The sequence below is a fragment of the Sitophilus oryzae genome, unplaced genomic scaffold (genome assembly GCF_002938485.1).
Source record: "Sitophilus oryzae breed Bouriz unplaced genomic scaffold, Soryzae_2.0 scaffold_402_pilon_pilon, whole genome shotgun sequence".
NCBI classification, from domain to species: Eukaryota; Metazoa; Arthropoda; class Insecta; order Coleoptera; family Curculionidae; genus Sitophilus; species Sitophilus oryzae.
Genome location: NW_022146977.1, coordinates 1,714,424 through 1,734,230, shown reverse-complemented (window position 1 = coordinate 1,734,230; position 19,807 = coordinate 1,714,424). Strand labels below are relative to the sequence as shown.

The 19,807-nt window shown below is 30.1% G+C and overlaps 1 protein-coding gene across 1 annotated transcript; it reads right to left on the bottom strand.

The window, feature by feature from the left end:
• Nucleotides 1–106: 106 nt before the first annotated feature.
• LOC115885569 lies at nt 107–15,660 on the bottom strand. The gene is made up of 11 exons (XM_030904525.1): nt 15,545–15,660; nt 15,182–15,491; nt 14,860–15,117; nt 14,696–14,804; nt 14,483–14,635; nt 14,293–14,431; nt 10,219–10,292; nt 9,994–10,157; nt 6,879–7,026; nt 2,897–3,122; nt 107–386 (listed from the first exon to the last, which is right to left on the bottom strand). Exons 1-11 carry the CDS (start codon nt 15,568–15,570, stop codon nt 164–166), a joined length of 1,830 nt encoding a protein of 609 aa, XP_030760385.1. The 5' UTR covers nt 15,571–15,660; the 3' UTR covers nt 107–163.
• Nucleotides 15,661–19,807: the final 4,147 nt, after the last annotated feature.

The window sequence follows — 19,807 nt, the reverse complement described above, 5'->3', positions numbered from 1 at the left end:
TTTAAAAGGCATTTTTGGGTTAATAACTGTAGCAACTAATACTTCTTTTATTTTGTAAATTAGTAAATATCGACATACCGAAGTGTTGAGAGTGTAAAACCAGCAATTTAATTAATTAATGTTTGTTTATTATGCTTAATTAAAATAAAACAGTTTATAACTATCATTGTAAAGGTTCTCTTATTTTCGTTTGATTCCTCCTGTTCTGTTTATTCTTATTTGGTTTGTTTATTATCGTTCGCGGGGTGAACATTCCTGGTAGCCGCTTATTTGTTTCAAACGAAGGTAAGATGTAGTTAACATCAATAGGTAACCATTGTTTTGGAGCAGTATCTACTACTGCATTAGTATATTCTGCATGGAAGTCAAAGTTGTCGTTTGAAGTGCTAAAAGGATAAAGAAAAATGGTATCATGAAACCAAAAAAAAAATGGCGTCACAGTGATCTATGATGATCATTTCAAAGACCACTGTGACACAGCTTTTTTCAATCAGATAGTGGTCCGAACTGTATTGCGGAAACTTCGACAGCATATTCTGCAGATAAAGGTAAGTAAAAAAGTTCTTATAAATGTATGTCCTAAAATCCTTAGTTTCGGAGATACAGGGTGTAGAAGTTTCATTTGTATTTCAATTTTTTCTAAATAATTTTTGAAGTAACGTCAATATTTGGATGAAAATTGGTGCCTGGGAGTTTTTTGCCATGAGACATTTTATTTTGATGCCAATATGACTCCTATTTGTAGGGGACGCAACCAAAAGTGTTTTAACTGTTTTGGAGAGTAATAACTTTTTGCCTGTACCTGTATAAAAAACTACTGAGTAAAAATCACTACTAGCAACCGTTCTCAAGATATTTAGGATGGAAATAGTCAATACATGTCATTATTGACAAAAAATAAACATGATGTTGAGTAGATATAGTTATTTGACTGAAATGATAAATTTGGTTAGGAACTTATTTTTTTAAATTAATCATAAATTCTTCTTCGAAAAATGATGATAAAACAGTTCCTATTGAACTTTTGGCACAAAAACATTTCAAATTTATGATTTCAGTCTAATAACTATTTAGTTAACATGTTTAATTTATGTCAATGATGACATATTATTGATAATTTCAATTCCAAATATCTCGAGAACCATAACTCGTAGCGATTTTTACCAAGAGACCTTTTTTATGTAAAAAACCACGGAAGTGTATATTTTTTTACTCGGTAGTTTTATACAGGTGCGGAAGAAAAGTTATTACTCTTCAAACCAGGTTAAAAAATATGCAGATGGCGCCCTCTACAAGTAGGTGTAAGATTGACATCAAAATTAAATTTCTCATGTCGAAAAAGTCCCAGACACAAATTTTCATCCAAATATTGACGTTACTTCTAGGGAATGCAATCCCGCACCAAAATCTCAATCCCGCAAACCCGCGGGATTAAAGCAATCAATCCCGCGGATCCGCGAAATTGCTGTAAAAAATAGTCATACATTTGGTCCTAAATGGTACAAAAGGCATTGTACATTTTGCATAGGCCTACGATATATTGATATAGCGTGTATCTTAAACTAGCTGTACAGAAATTTAGACCGATTTATACAGGGTGTTCAAAAAATATATTTAATATTAAATAAACTTAAATTTTATGATAATTTATCTACTTATTTTATAAATAAAAATATTATTCTGATGTTGAAGTTTTTTTTAACTTGTGTTAGTTATCTGCTTTTAGATATACTCTATATCAATAATATTTTGGCATATGCAGAATGTACAGCTGGTTCCAAAAAAAAATGAATACGACTCTTTACACATTTTTTTCAAATATTTGAGCAGTGTATATTTATGTGTCAAGTATTTTGACATGTTAAGTTTATTGTGACATTGTTTAAAACAACTTTGCTTTTGACAAAGTGGCAAATAAATTTTTCAGAACGTCAGCATGACATAAGTAGAGAAATGGGAGACTGGTATCATAAAATATACTGCCTGAAATAATAACAATATGTTTTAAATTGTATTCAATTTTATTGGAATCAGCTGTACAAAACTTTTTGTACCACTTCATACATATGACTAAAAATGAATATTTTTCGAAATAAAGTCAATTTTCCTTAAAACAAAAAAAATTAAAATACCGATCAAATTGTTTTTTCTAATTTCAATACAGATTAGTCGTACTTGGTAAAAATTTCGATTTTTTAAAACTCGTAAATTTGCGGTAAAAAAAGATTCTTGACCAAATTTTCACTCTCTTGTAAAACACCCTGTATACGAGAATTCGCTATATATATTTTCGAAAACCACATAGCATCTTAATCACAATAAATGCATCTAAAACCTGGTCCAAACCGCATCCCAAAATCTTTTTTAGTTCAAGAGATATTCAACTTTAAATTTACCCTAAAATTTTGCTTGTCCCGATAATTATGTCCGGCAGTTTATTTGACGAAATTGTCCACAGGTACTAGTTAAACGGGTCCCCCGGGTTCCAAGCGTCGACTCATCGGCCCGGGAATGAAGGGGTTTGACCTTGATCGAGATCGATTCGGTTACCCAGTAGTAATGTGTCAATCCCGCGGATCCCGCACGATAATTCCCGCAACTTCGATCCCGCGGAATCTCAGAGGGATCCCGCAATTGCGGAATCCAGCATTTGCGGGATTGCATTCCCTAGTTACTTCATAAATTATTTGGAAAAAATCGAAATAAAAATGAAACTTCTACACCCTGTATCTCCGAAAATAAGCACTATAGGCCATAAATTTTAAGAATATATTCTGCTGAAGTTTCCGGAATACAGTTCGGACCACCCCGTATATAAAATTCAATGAAAAAGTTGAATGATGAAGCGGTTTTATGATGATAAACAATCCTTGAGAAGCAAGATATAAATAACTACCTCGATTCGTCCTTTTTCAAAATGGCTACAAAAGCCTCATGTTTAGGTAGATGTTGAAGTAAGTAGTCTCCCGGTTCCAGGTTTATAAGCTCTTCAAAAACCTTTTGTAAAACTCCTAAACTTAGCTGAGGTTTATATTGATAATGAGTCTGAGCCTCAGCGGCAACTTTCTGTATGGTACATTTATCTACACATATTACTTCTCCAGATGTTGGCGACAATCTCACTAAATAATAAAAAAGTCCATAAACTTATTACACAATAATGTTTACTTAGAAGTTAGAAGTACCGTATGATCGAAAAAAACGGCGTCCAGTTGGCTAGGAAATGAAGAACGATGACATTTCCCATATAAATTTACATCGATTATTAGGTCAAATATACGAGGTATCGAAAAAAGTTAAATACGAAAGTTATATAGGACTTTAACAGGGTCGTTCATAATGTCGTGGCACATCAAAGTTTCATTTTTTTAAATGTAACCCCCTGTATATTATTGCATATTTCGGTTCTTCCTTCAATTCTAAGCAAAAATCGAAATACACACAATGTACCTCAAACCAGCCGTTTCCGAGTTATTGACTTTTGAAAATACCACTTAAACAATTATTCGATTTAATTAATTTCGAAATGTTTGGTTTGATTTAATGATGCCATTCTGCCGAAACTGTGATATTGTTGTAATGGGGTTTTAAATGCTTATTAAATACACAATGTACAGGGTGGACCATTTTGGTTGTTTCTATAGGGTATCTCGAGAACCGTAAGAAATATTCAAATTTTGATACTGCAGTCTCGGATTCTTTTTTTGAAAAAATCACAATGCCGCAAACGGATCGTGGCTATCTTGATCGGTTTCGAAGCTACAGGTTATTCTCAATTTTTTTACTTTTTGAAGATGTTCGATAGTTTGTTTATTTCAGCAACTACGCAAAAATTAATTATACATTCTAAAGGCAGTTTTCTGTGTAGAATGCAGTGGCGTAGTCAGACTTTATGCGAAAAAAATATTTTTTTAGATATTAACTATACTTCTGTTTTTTTAAATAGAACCCCCTGAATATTTTTAAATTTCCTGATTCAGCTTGGCATGGGCTTCTCGAAAATATATAACACTCTATATTTATTTTCATTATTAACCTCAAACATTTCAAATTTTTCTTAAAATATCCAGTTAGTATAGTAGGCCGCGCCGAGTAACAAAGTAAACGGTTGCCATGGTGATCGGCACATACCTTTGATAGATGCGTGACATTTCATTTCAACAGATTGAAGTGTGTGTATTTTAAATAATAAAAAAATGAGTAAATTTGAAAATTTTGAGAAATATAATATGTTAGAATGTTATATTGAGGTCTAACAAACATAAGAAAATGGCAGCTGATTTATATTTTGAGCGGTATTTTGAGCGCGAGCAACCAAACCCAGCCATTTTTAAAAGGTCAGAAAATAGTTTAATCCTAGCCACCTAGGTCATCTGATATCACTCTCTTAGACTTCTTTCTCTGGGGCTTTAATGTAATATTAATGAAAGTAACACCCTTGATTAAGGGTAACACCAAAACATCTAAAAGACTGAGCGCTCTTTTCGCATTAGATGTAAGCAGTTGTTCACTACAACCATTTAATTTTAGTTATATTTTTAAATGTTCTATAATTTAGAAATATCTGTAACTACCTGTAGTAAAAATATTATACTTAGATAATAATTAGAACTTGTTACAAGAATTTAATACGCAAGAAAAAGAAACTAAAAATTACCCTAAAGCTTCTAGATAAGATGGATAATATATTTAAGTTGGATTTAGCAAATGGATAAAAAAATAGAATAATTTAATCTATAATAAGTTTTGGAGCCTCAGGATGCTGTTCTATTTTACTTGACAGGAGAAGTCTTGGTGATCTCTTACTATATCTGAGAAAATTAGTATCTAGAAGGTGCATGACATTCTTGATATAAGTTGTTGAATGAATATTGACGCATGATAGACACATTGACACGTCTTTTTAGTTTATATTAACAATAATTATTAAAAATTCATGAGATTTCTAATATTAAATTTAATGTCATATAAGCACAAAACGAATAAAAACTTAGGCTTAACAGGGAAAAGCTAGTTAAAATTACACAATAAAAAGTATTTTTAAATTTGAATACTTTGCATATCGAAAATTAAATTGAATAAGAGAAAATATATTACAGTTTTCTTTCTAAAACTAATTAAAAATAACCAACAACAATATTTTACAGCACCTAAGAAACACTCAGTAATATAATGTCATACGTAATTTATTTTGGGAAACTAAACCATGGTTTTCGGGAGAGTTAGGCAACCTAAAGGGTATTTGTGGGCTAATGTTGGTCATGAAACTTCGTAGTTATGAAGAAAAAAGGCTAATAATTGTAACCTACATCATATTTTTTTGGAGCAATTTGGAGCATTTTGTATTAGCTTACATAAAATGTGATTTCAGATTAAGCAGTTCTTAATTACATCAAGGTCTTTATTGATTTTTTTTATGGTACCAGGGAAGTTAAAACTAGAATTACCATGAAGAAAAACAGTTGAAAACATTGTACTTTCTCAGAGTACCATCAGTTTTTAACTAATTTATCACCAACGTTAAACGCACTAATTTTATTTAATCAAAATTTAATCAAAATATTTTAGCTTCAGCTAATAATTTTATAAGCTCGAACATTTCTTATCAGGGATTAATAATGGGCCCGTTTTCATTCAAAAATCTTCACGGTTCTGAAAATATGGTCTATTAGGAACTATACGAGTGAAATTATAATTAGAAAAAATACTTTTGATATTTTGATTTTCTGCCGCTTTTGGAAACTTCTGCATCAGTGTTCTTTTGTTTCTGTCACACTTATTTTTATTTGCTTCGTATTTTTCGAATTTATTTAATTGCTAATACATGGATTAATTTGAAAGTAGATATTCGCTTGTTTCCTTTAATACTCGGCATGACCTACCAAGAGGAAAGTCGATATCTTTAAATAAATTGGAATTTTAAAGTTAATAGTGAAAATAACTATATAGTGTTATATATTTTCGAGAAGCTCATGCCAAACTGAATCAGGAAACTTCAAAATATACAGGGGATTGTATTTAAAAAAACATAAATATAGTTAATATCTAAAAAAATATTTTTTTCGAAACAAGTCTGATTACGCCACTGCATTCTACACAGAAAAGTGTCTTTAGAATGTTTAATTCATTTTTGCCTAGTTGTTGAAATAAACAAACTATCGAACATCTTCAAAAAGTAAAAAAAATGAGAATCCCCTGTAGCTTCGAAACCGATCAAGATAGCCACGATCCGTTTGCGGCATTGTGATTTTTTCAAAAAAAGAACCCGAGACTGCAGTATCAAAATTTGAATATTTCTCACGGTTTCCTAGATACCCTATAGAAACAACCAAAATGGTCCACCCTGTACATAAATTGAAGAATTGAAATGTTAAACGAAAATTTTGTAGTTTCCAGACTTGATATACTCTCATTTTATATATCTATAAATGTTAACTTGAGAACTAATGTCAAATATTATTAAGTTAACCTAACCTAACTGAACATATCGAAATTAATCAAATTGTTTAAGTAATATTTTCAAAAGTCAATAACTCGGAAACGGTTGGTTTGACGTACATTGTGTGTATTTCGATTTTTGCTTAGAATTGAAGGAAGAACCGAAACATGCAATAATATACAGGGGGTTCCATTTAAAAAAAATGAAACTTTGATGTGCCACGACTTTATGACCAACCCTGTATACTTAAATTTATTACCCGCTAATAGATATTTATAAACCCTATAACTGTTACATTTAACTTTTTACGGTACCTCCTATATTTCACCTAATAATCGACATAACAGCAACCCTGTAAAAAATGACAGCGATCTTTATTTCATAGCCATCGCTGACGCCGTTTTTCTTTCGATTATACGGTAGATGTTATTCAACAAACCTCTATATAAATTAGAATATGGCGTGAAAAATAACGAAACCCATTCCCTGGCCAACTCTGACTTTGATGTTATTTTTGCTCCATATCTAAGCTGCGTTTCCAGTTTTGGTTTTAGTACCACAGGCTGAAGAGCTCCATTTTCGTGGCACTAAAATTAGTTTTAGTTATTTTACAGGTTTATTATACAGGGTTGCTCGCGCTATTCGATAAGGAGTATTGTTGAAAGATACGTCAAAATATTTTTCAATACCGTTCGATAGAGAGTTATCCCGTGGTCTAAAAGGAATTTTTAAGAATGTCAATTATAAACTTGTGTATAGTGTTAATAATAAATTACAACAATTATTAGGTAATCCAAAGGATAAAACACCTCCACTGGAAAGGTCGGGTATTTATGAAATTTCTTGTAAAAATTGTAATCAGAAATATGTTGGGCAAACTAGAAGATCAGTATCCTTGTATATGAATTTTTAAAGTAGCTCAACCTAAGACGTTTATGGATGTAAAACACCAGATGGCGGGGCGTATTTCATGGTCTTTTACTACAGAAAAATATTTTTTGTTACTCTGAATTTTGAGGCGACCAATAAAAACAGAGAAAATAAAAATCGATAATTTTCGGACTGTGCCAATTGGTTACTAATCGCCCAGATACTTTTTGTCTATTAGATATGCTATAAAACCTGGTAACTATACAATTCGACCATCGTAAATACCCGACAAATTCCGCAAGGCCGACGAGGCCGATGCTTTTCACTGATAAGAAAAAAAAAATGTTTGTTTAGATAATTTTCGAGATATTTTTTTCTTTCTGAATGCACATTTTTAAAGTATTTTATATTCTTGGTCCGCTTGATCTATTATACTGGTCGCACGTATCGAACTTCTGTTTCTTCTAGTTTTAAAAAATGATATATATATATATTTCTTTGTAGTTGTAGTGGTTGTAGTGTAAAATTAGATTAATTTTATTAAGTATAATTATAATGTTTAGTGTAGAATACCAGAAATAGTTTAGTAGTGTTTTTATAGTTTATTATTTTGTAGTTAAGTAGTAGGTGAAAGGATAATTTGGTTATTTTTTCTTTTTGTTTGATTAATTAGTAAGTTTGATAATTTTTTCAGTGTAGAAGTGGTTGAAGTAGTGAAGAAGTACTTGTGTAGTGTTTTTATAAGAGATTATATTAGTGTATTTTGTAGATGAGTAGTAGGTGAAGGTATTTAGGTATTTTTTCTTTTTGTTTTTCTTCTAATTGTAGTAATTCTATTAAGTATTGTGATTATATCTTCCTTCAACTTCGTTGAAAAGTGCGTTATCATATAATTTTGGTTTTCTAGTAGTAGAATCGAAAAAAAAATCTCATCAAATTTATTTTAAATTAAATTAATCAAGTCTTATTAATCAAATTAATCTAGTCAAATAATAATAGTTAGTTTCTAAATACTATACAGTGTGAGTTTCCTACGATGTTCTCTGTGGGTATCTCGGAAACTACTGGAGATAGAGAGTCGGTTAAATGGGGAAAGAATTGCAGTTTTGTGGAGTCATAAATATGCGCCTTTCGGATTTTTCGGAGAAGTTCAAGGCTTGCTAGATATTTCGAAAAAAACAAATTTTGGCTATTTTAAAACTTGTCTCTAATTCCATTATAATCTACCGTATGATCGAATAAAAACGGCGTCAACGATGGCTATGAAATGAAGATCGCTGTCATTTTATATGTAAAATTATATGGGAAATATCATGGATCGTCATTTCATAGCCATCGCTGACGCCGTTTTTATTCGATCATACGGTATTTTTAGACAAAAAGTTTTCAGATAAAATTGTAGATACGTAATATACGTAAGTTGTAATCACATACCTAATGAGTTTGTGTTTCCTTTTTTTTCTAAAGCCTGTCATTTTTGACATATGACAGAAACATTATGTTTTTTTTAAATGATTGTTGATTATATATAGTTGGCCATGACTTCATAAAAAGCGCCATTTTTTTAAGCTTTTCAGTGATATAGGTATAATATGTTTTTTTCGAAAAATTCGAAAAAAGTTATAGCCAATTCTTTTCTTTCTTGGCTAATTTCCATACCAATAATACCATACCAATTAGTTGGCATCAAAAATGTAAAAAGTTTATGTTTTCAAAAAAATATCGTAAAATTCGTAAAACACTCAATTTAGAATAAAATAATCTAAGAATGAAATGATTCTTTTATAAACCTGCATTAAATCAAATTAAAATAGGTATGCAACTTTTTTTTAAATATTAATCAACAGCAATTAGCATTATCATAAAGTTATTATAAATAATGTACCAACATATCGAAATAATAATTTCTTTGTTAATACAGTTTAAAATTCTAAACCGTATTAAATAACAGGCAAAAATAATCCACAATTTACAATAAAATAAAAGTATCGTTTAAATTTCTTAATCAGCTGATCACTATTAAAGTTCGCAGAAACCCGGGCTATATTATTACATTACTCTGAGGAAAATAACGAAAATAATCGATATTTTTGACTCCGCCCCGAAAGGTTCACGATTTGTCCTCCAGTTGGCAGCACATTTTGTCTAGTCGGTTGAACAACTTTAAGAATATATAAACAAGGATCAGTATGAACTAGATTTAAAGAACATTTAGCTCAGATAAGATATGGTAGACCGGATAAATCTTGCGTTGCCGAACATATTGTTGATAAAGAACATTGTATAGATCTTAATATTTTAAAATTAATTAAACAAGTCTCAAATTATAGGCAATTAGATGCATATGAAAGCATCAGAATTAATGAATGTAAAGATAGTATGAACAGAGACAACAGTCCAATTCCTTCAAGTTCTTTGTTCCTACTACTCTAGTGACGGAAATTTAACTGTTACGCTCGGTGGGCTCTGACTCGGTTGGCTAGATCTTGCCACGCCCACTCGGTGCCCACTGAGCGAGTATACAAACGCTCAACTTGTAGACTGTATTTTAGTTTATAATCATCTGCTGATGATGCTAACGTGGTTAGCGAAACGCGCGTCCAGTGTAAAAGTAGAAGTGTGTTGGTGTATTGTTGTGAGTTAGTGTTTTATTTTGCTATAAAGTACCTATAAAAAATACTTACCTCACATGCATCTAGTTTACTTCGAATTAGAACATTAAATTCCGTTGTTTTCACTTTGTGCTTCATAAGGTTGTTCCGACAATCAGTCTTTTTTATGTTCCAAATGCGATAGTTTACATTGTGATGAATTTTATTATCGTGCTTATTTAAATAACTTTCAGACTCTAAAAGAGAAATTGCAACAGACATTAGGGTTAGGGCAAATTTTACTGACTTAGTAATTACCAAAATCGTTGCCTAATACACCAGAACTGTTTTCGATGTCTTCCGGAGTAATAGTTTTTTCATCTTGGCCAAACCTATCAAAATATGCCTTTTTATCATAACTGAATCAGTGGCGACTCGTGACCCGTGTGACTGGGTATAGGCGACAAAATTTTAGTTGCGTCTATTTGCCCCCCCCCCCCTAATTTACATAATACCCTAGTCCAGTTTGTAAATATATGTTAACTCTGAATTAAAAACATAGCAAAATATTTAGGACAAAACTAAAGCAAAAATAACAGCATTCAACGTAATGACATAATGTACAAGTATAGTTTTTATTAATCTATTTTATCTATTATTTTTTTATCTATTACTATGGAGTCATTATGGAGTACATCATAGAATTTTCCTTTATTTTTACTTATTTACGCAAACTTAAAAATTGGTAGTATTGAGAGAAAGAATAATTAAGTTTTATCCTTGTTTATATATTCTTAAAGTTGTTCAACCGACTAGACAAATTGTGCTGCCAACTGGAGGACAAATCGTGAACCTTTCGGGGCGGAGTCAAAAATATCGATTATTTTCGTTATTTTCCTCAGAGTAATGTAATAATATAGCCCGGGTTTCTGCGAACGGTTAATAATGATCAGCAGATCATTTAAACGAAACTTTTATTTTATTGTAAATTGTGGATTATTTTTGCCTGTTATTTTAAGAATTCTAAACCGTATTAACAAAGAAATTATTATTTCGATATGTTGGTACATTATTTATAATTTATGATAACGCTAATTGTTGTTAAATAATATTTAAAAAAAAAGTTACATACCTATTTTAATTTGATTTAATGCAGGTTTATAAAAGAATCATTTCATTCTTAGATTATTTTATTCTAAATTGAGTGCTTACGAATTTTACGATATTTTTTTTTTGAAAACATAGAACTTTTTACATTTTTGATGCCAACTAATTGACATGGTATTATTGGTATGGGAATTAGCCCAGAAAGAAAAGAATTGGCTATAACTTGTAATTGTTCGAAAGAAAACATATTATACCTATATCGCTGAAAAGCTTAAAGAATGGCGCTTTTTATGAAGTCATGGCCCACTAGAATTTCCATTTAAAAAAAACATAATGTTTGTGTCATATGTCAAAAATGACAGGCTTTAGAAAAAAAAACAGAAAACACAAACTCATTAGGTATGTGATTATCTACAACTTTTAGCTGAAAACTTTTTGTCTAAAATACCATATGATCGAATAAAAACGGCGTCAGCGTTGGCTATGAAATGACGATCGATGCTATTTCCCATATAATTTTACATATAGAATGACAACGATCTTCATTTCATAGCCATCGTTGACTCCGTTTTTATTCGATCATACGGTAGATTATAATGGAATTAGAGACAAGTTTTAAAATAGCCAAAATTTGTGTTTTTCGAAATATCTAGTAAGCCTTGAACTTCTCGAAATTATCTAAACAAACATTTTTTTTTCTTATCAGTGAAAAGCATCGGCCTCGTCGGCCTTGCGGAATTTGTCGGGTATTTACAATGGTCGAATTGTATAATTACCAGCTTTTATAGCATATCTAATAGACAAAAAGTATCTGGTCGATTAGTAACCAATTGGCACAGTCCGAAAATTATCGATTTATATTTTCTCTGTTTTTATTGGTAGCTTCAAAATTCAGAGTAACAAAAAATATTTTTCTGTAGGGAAACCGGTCCTGCCATCTAGTAGTCTTAGGCCATAAACGTCTTAGGTTGATCTACTTTAAAAATATATATACAAGGGTTTTATATATTAAATTGACGAGTCGGTCTCTTAATAAAGAAAAGTTATTTAATATTATATCAGTAAAATTATCAGATTGTTGAAGAGCTGTGAAAAGATCTTTTTAGATTGAAAGTAGGCAAGTGGCGATAAACGTTTATTTTTCATGGAATCTCTACTATAAATTTGAATGCATTTCAAACATGAAAAATGCCTCTCAACCGAAGTACTTGTAAATGGTGTAGTAACAAACAAAACAATTTGAACTATTTAAGTCTTGAAACGACTTTCGACCGGTAGGCAACTCTCAATTTACCCATTAGGAGTCAGTGGCGTTGTTGTAAAAAGGCGCTTATTTAGATAATATTTTAGTAAAATGTAAAATCTGATTTTTTTCTTTTACATTACATTATTTACTTACTTACATTGTAACAGAATCATAATTATAACCCTGTTAATAATTAATAATGTTTTTATTAAAAATATATTCCGGTTTATTCTAAAATTATGTTCTAAAATAACATACAAGAATTTTAAAATGATATTACATTATGAAACAATATTTTTTAATATACCGGGTCGTCTCAAAAGTGGCTCACCCCCTATAACTTTTTTATTTTTTCAGATAAAAAAAAAACAGATTTGTATGTTAGTAGGTATATGATATAAATTAGGATTTATTGACGTATTCAATTGTTTTTGGTCTCTTCCTGTTTCACCGAAATGATTACATCTTTTGATTTTTAAAGGCACCCTCAGTATATTTCTACTTTATTCGATAAAAAATGACACTCTGAATAGAATGACATATCATATGTCAACTTTTGACATTGTCGCTTAAAAATAAATCGTATTTTAAGTTTCAATCCAGGGTGCCATGGTGTTGTTAAAAACACTAAGTTTTAATCAAGGAGTCTTGGAAAAATAGTTTTGATTGTCTAATGGGTTTCGTGTCTTGTCTAGGCCGGTTAAAAGATGTACAAATCGTATTTTTAATCATACATATGTCAATTTTTTCAAACGGAACAAGGGTGACTCATTAGCATATTTGGAAAAAGCATTTTTTTATGAATATATTGATACCAAACACTCACGTATATTGTATTTCGAGTCAAATTGTCGTTATGAACCGCGTGTTACAATTACAATTAAACCATATGCAAAAATGTCAAAAGTTGACATATGATATGTCATTCTATTCAGAGTGTCATTTTCTATCGAATAAAGTAGAAATATACCGAGGGTGCCTTTAAAAATCAAAAGATGTAATCATTTCGGTGAAACAGGAAGAGACCAAAAACAATAATTCCAAAATCGGTATTACCCAGGAACTGTTTTTATTTCTTAATCTAAAAATGTTTTTTGTCCTGACATGTAATGCTTTACATTTTATTTTTTAATTTCCAATCGGTGAGTTTTATCAAAAAAACACAAGAGGTAAAAAAGTTTCTAAACAAACTAAACTATCCAAATTAAAGCATTTGCATGTGTTTGATAAGATTTTTCTTTAAATTTCGTTAACAAGAATGATAGGGGTAGTTTATTTCAACCCCTTCCACTCGTTTTAAAAAAGTAAAAAAATTACCTGAAAGTGTGTTTTTATAACAGTAATGCTTCCATAAAATTTCATTAGTCTATCTCTTTCCGTTTTCAAGATAAAAAATAAAAACATTATTTTTCCGCCATCTTTGTACCGCGATATCTCCCTAATAGTAGACTTTTGACCCAACGTTTATAAAGCAAACTACCCTTTATTTTGAACAAGGAGTCACCCCCTACAGTTTTTCGCATTTGTTTTGAAACACCCTGTATATTTTTCTTGCATTTTAGCTTTTATTTATTACTTGTAAAAGATTAGATGTCAAAGAATTTAGATACGTTAATTTGACTTACCTGCTTCAGTAGCGTATCGGATGTTTGTGTTAATAAATACTTATTATAACTTATCTATTTTTATTAGAATTATATATTTTTATAACAATTTTAATAACTACCAACATTTATTCACAACGTAAAATAAAACAACAAATTATTAACGTCCCCACTACGTCTACCCTACATCATAGTTTTACATTTTTTAAATAAAATTAGAACGACACTGATAAACCGGAATTTAAGTCGGCCATATTTGAGGCCCATCGCGGTGTACCTAAGATTTTTGATATGCTCCTTCCTTAGTCTTCTTATTCAAAGATAGTAAATAATGTAATGTAATAAATCACTTAAATTCTGCAAAATCTGCCAAAATCTTGCCCACCCTGACGATCCGCCACTGAAGTGAATGTCTTAAAAAAAATAGGAACTTACTTAAAGGCTTCAACCTGGCAGAAATTAGTTTTAATCAAGTGTTTAAAACTAATATAAGCTAAATCTAAATTGGATATATTATTTTGGGAAAATGGTTTATCGATAAACACAACTTTCTTTGTAGAATTATCACAGTCTTCTAAAAGTTTAACAAATAGAGAAAAATTTGTAATATTACATACAAGATTACCTTTTTCGGTAGTTATTAATTTCACTTTAAAAGGTATCATCCATCTTGCTTTTAAATCAGTATTGTCTGAAATGCATTTTAAACTGCTAGCAGATATCACTAGATTTATATCGTACTTTTTTATAATATCATATACATTCTTATCTTCATTGACTAAAAATTTTATATATAATAATTTATATAATACAAAATCTATAAAAATACTAGAATTACCTGGTAAATTAGAATACAGAATATCAGTTTTTTCTATAGATGGTAGAGTAACACATTTTAATATACATTCACTTTTTAAATTCGGATTTAAAAATTTGGCTAAGGTACCCTAAAACTTAATAAATTAATATTTCATAAAGTCATAAATATACCGCTGAACTTACCAGTTCTAAGACATTATTAATAAACTTAAATTCTATAATACTCTCGTTCTCACTGAAGCTCATGTTAAACATTCTCATCTCTCTGTAAAATTGGGGATAAAAATAAATCCTTTGCCATTTTCTGACCCAAGCATTTTTGCCGTGTAAATAAATACTAGATTTAATACCTTGGATCGCTTCCTTATCTTTTTTAACCCACTGGTCGAATACAAACGATTGATACTGAGCATTTTCCTCCATGATTCTTGGTTTGAGTTTCTAAAATACATATTTATTTGTGATTTGTCCTAAAGAGCATGTAATATCATTTTAAAATCCTTACTTGAAACATCTCAATAGCAAACTTATCAACAGCATTGTGAGATGAACAATTATTGCCTGACTGAAACAGTTTTAAAGCTCGTAAGCAATGTTCATGAGCGAAGGTATCCAAAGTCGATTTCGTTGCAGTGAATATATTAACGTTGCCACCAGGGACAAAGCGTTTGTTCTGAAATATTTGATTTTTTTGTTTCTTTCCACGCTGAAATATCCTCTTCTTTTGGCAATGCTTGTAAATCAAAGAATCGGCTACCACCTCGTCTTTTATAAAACACTCTTGTGGTTCTAGATCGGCAAGATCTTTAACGCGCCTACAAATATCAACTAAAAAGTATTTTAGCTCACATTATATACAAATATTTACCAGTTTAATTTTAAAAATTCGTTCATGATTAAAGGATTTTATTTATTTGTATCTTTGTACATTTTAAAATCTATGCAGCAAATGTAAGGTTAGAAATTAATATATGATCTCTGTATACTTTATAAGAAGTCTGTATATGATATACACAACGAACAATCATATATAAAGCAGGGATGGACTTTCTAAAGGAAATCCAGGGATAGACACTTTTTTTTACATGTAAAATTTATTTTAAATTTTAATTTTTTTTATTAATTTATAAGTTTGGGCCTTGGTTTGGGCTTTTTATATTTTTCCAAAATAAAAGAAAAATCTAAAAGTGTTTCTCCATTAGCTAGAAAAGGTGATCTTATTAACACTAATACCTATATTCTTTTGCTGTTATTGGTTATTATATTAATTTTGTCAATGGGCAAAAAGTTAGGAAACGATAGAAATTTGATTTATTGCTATTTTTGGTTCTATTTTTTATAATTTTACTGGTTTTTAAATTTTTAAGTGTATTTTAAATACAAAACGTAAAAAAAATGGTTCATGCCCATCCCTGATATACAACGTGTCCCAGAAATAAGTGCAAGTATTTTAACTGGTATATAGTATACAGGGTGGTTCGAACTGTATTCCGGAAACTTCGGCAGCATATTCTGCAGATTAAAATAAGTAAAAAAGTTCGTATAAATGTATGTCCTAAAATGCTTAGTTTCGGAGATACAGGGTGTAGAAATTTCATTTTTATTTCGATTTTTTCCAAATAATTTAAGAAATAACGTAAATATTTGGATGAAAATTGGCGTCTGGGAGTTTTGTGACACCAGAAATTTGATTTTGATGTCAAAATGACACCTATTTGTAGGGGGGCGAAAAAAGAAAATACTTCAGAAATTATTTAGAAAAAATCGAAATAAAAATGAAACTTCTACACCCTGTATCTCCGAAACTAAGTATTTTAGGACATACATTTATACGAACTTTTTTACTTTTTTTATCTGCAGAATATGCTGCCGAAATTTCCGGAATACAGTTCGGACCACCCTGTATATAGCTTTTGTTTGTTGTGTAAATGCGTTGTCGATGAAGCTATTTTGGCTTTTTGTACAATAAAGCGTTGTTTATTTATTATTTATTTATTTATAATTCAACTCCAGAAACAGGCCTATGAGGTTTGGTTTGGTTGTGAAAAAAACAATTTGAAAATTCGGAATCTTTTTACGTAGAAGTAAGAGTTATCAACAGAAAAATTGATTTTTTATTTGGGACACCCTCTATATTTTTAATTAACTGAAAAGAATTTAAAATTACCTTTCCAAAAATATAGCACACTTGATATTTTGTTATAATCCCCTTCGAAATACAGAATTTTTAAAAGTTCGCCACTTTTAACTAGTAGGCTTTGGACCCATTATTGATGATATGCCCTTAATGGAACTCGAGAACATATTTTTCCAGCAAGACGACGCACCGCCCCTGAACGCTGAAGTTATCAGCAAATTTTTGCATCCAATTTCAAGAATAATTGAATAGCCAACCAAGATTCCAGCCGTTGGCCGTCGAGGCCGCCTGACTTAGTGCCCATGGATCTAATCCTATCGATATATTTGCGGAAAAATAAAGGTTCCTTATTCTTCCGTATAATCTAGACAAGAATTAGAAATACTTAGCAGTTATGAGAGGGTATCTTTCACCCCCACTGAGTTAATGAATACCGCGAGAAATGTTCAAAAACTGCCCCGTCTGTTCATAACAGAAGTCGGTCGATACGTCGAACACCTATAGCAAAATCTCATGTCTTGGTTTGCTATTTATTTTTCTTGTTATTAGATATAGTTTAAATGTGTCGATGTTGATTAAATATATTTTAAATAGTTATAAAATTCTGCATCTCTCATAGCAAATATTATTTTCGTTTTAATTGATGCTTATAGCTAGATTTTTTTGCATTACAACCGGTGCCGTTCAAAGCCTACTTATTTAAAGCGGGCGAATTTTTATATACTCTATATCTCGAAGAGGAATCGAGCAAAATATCAAGTGTGCTATATTTTTGGAGAGGTAATTCTAAATTATTTTCAATAAATTAAAAATACACAGGGTGTCCCATATAAAAAATCAAATTTTCTGTTGATAATTCTTAAATTATTAATTTTAAAACAATTATACTTAAACCATTAAATTCTACGTAAAAAGGTGCTTTGGAAATGTTTTCATAAAAATACAAAATTTTCCATAACAAAAAAGTTACAGCGATTTGTTAAAAGTGCATATTTTTGAAAAACACCCCGTAACTCCGAAACGGTAACAGATATGTGGTTTTCACTATCATGTTTTTGACAAAAATTGAGCTCCAGACACCGATATTAGTTTTCGTCTATCTCCTATAGAAAAGGGTGTTTCCATTTAAAAGTTTTGAATTTGACTCACCCTGTACCTATCTATAATAGACAGTGTCAATATCTACTAATTTTAAAACATATAAAAGTATAATTTGATCAATATAAATATAATTTTGAATGTGAATCCATCTAGCACTGAAAAAAAATACTGATTTTTATTCATTTTTATGGTTCGAAAATTCTCAAGCTTATATAACCTACATTTTTTGATTAATTATTGGAAGAAAAGTGGAAAGTCGTGTAATTCCATTTGACAACGTAACATGACATAAAATTGCTTGACTTATTATTTGTGCACATGTCAGCCAACATCGACCCTTGGTAATGAAACATGGGAGATCTGTACTGTTAATTGAATATTTTTATGTTATTCATATTTTGGAAACACCGACCGTAGATTTTTTTAATACAGTATTTCCCCGGATTATCTTTACAAGAGGAAAATCTTTTTTATTATTGCAATTTTGAGAAAAATGCATTCTTCATAAAAAATGTTGCTTCTAAAATGTTTATACATATTTTGAAGGAAATTAAAAAAAAAACAAACATGAAAATATATATCCTGTATAGATAAATTGTGTATATGTAGTAAACGTTTACCATATACAGCTCAATAATTGCGCTGTATATGGTAATTATTTTGTCAATGCAAAAAGCTAGGAAATGATAGAAATTTATTATTTTCTGTAACACAATTATTGTGTTCCTTGTACTATTGTTAAAAAAATATTTAATATTAATATATGCATGTTAAACATATTTTTGGAATTATACTGAGATTATAGGTACTAATAATAGTATACAGGGTGCTACAAATTCGAGGTACGAGCATTGGTATCTCGGAAACCATAATAGACACGAACATAGTTAAATTAGGGCAAAGTTGCTTTTTGGGATGTTCACCAAGATGCCATTAAAAAAGTTTTAAAAATTTCAAGGATTGCTGAGTTTTTTGGAAAAAAAACGGATTTTTTGAAAATCAATTTTATTTTTTCCTGTCGTTACTTTTTAGAAAATCGAAAAACTAATTGCACATTTTTATAGTCACTTTGTTAGGGCTATCTGATAGTATTTTTAAATTTTCAAATTAGCTGATAATTTGTGAGATACAGAGGCCAACTTAATTTTTTTAAATACGGATCTGCATATTTTATTTCAAATTTTGAAAGAACTTGGTCTTTTGAGTACAATAATATGCCACACTTGACACTTTTTTTTTGTTTTGGGTACCTTAACAATAACAAAACTATTTAATTATTATTTAAAATAATTTCAAGTCCGACTCTGTTTTTTTTAAATTATTTAATCTGATTATATTCATCGCAACAATATTGATCAGTGCTAATTAATATTGATTAAGGAAAATCGAGCCAATTGAAAGATTCAAATAAATAATATTCAGGTCAGCAATATAAAGATATTATTTTTATCTTTTTTTTATTGTGAATTTGAAATCTCAATGTACGATCTAATAATATGCATAATATTAATCGTAGTTATTATAAATAAATCAACTAACCTAACCAACTACACACGGCATATTTCAGGGCATTTTAAACATACACACACCGGAAAAGTCTAGGGATATTACAATTTTATCCAGCCATCGTCAGTAATTTTATTATTTGCATTTCTAATATAATAAAATTAAAATAAACAAATAGTTTACAGGACGTATTGGAAATAAAAATGCGAAATTTACCGAATTTTTTAAATTTACCTTGATTTTTATTGAACTCAAAAAAATACATACATTTTTTTTATTCTAAACTGTGAATTAAAAAAAAGATAAAACCATTTTTACTTAATAAAGGATATGGCCTCTACTGTTCATTACCGCCCTACATCGTCTCTCCATGCTCCTCATCAGGTT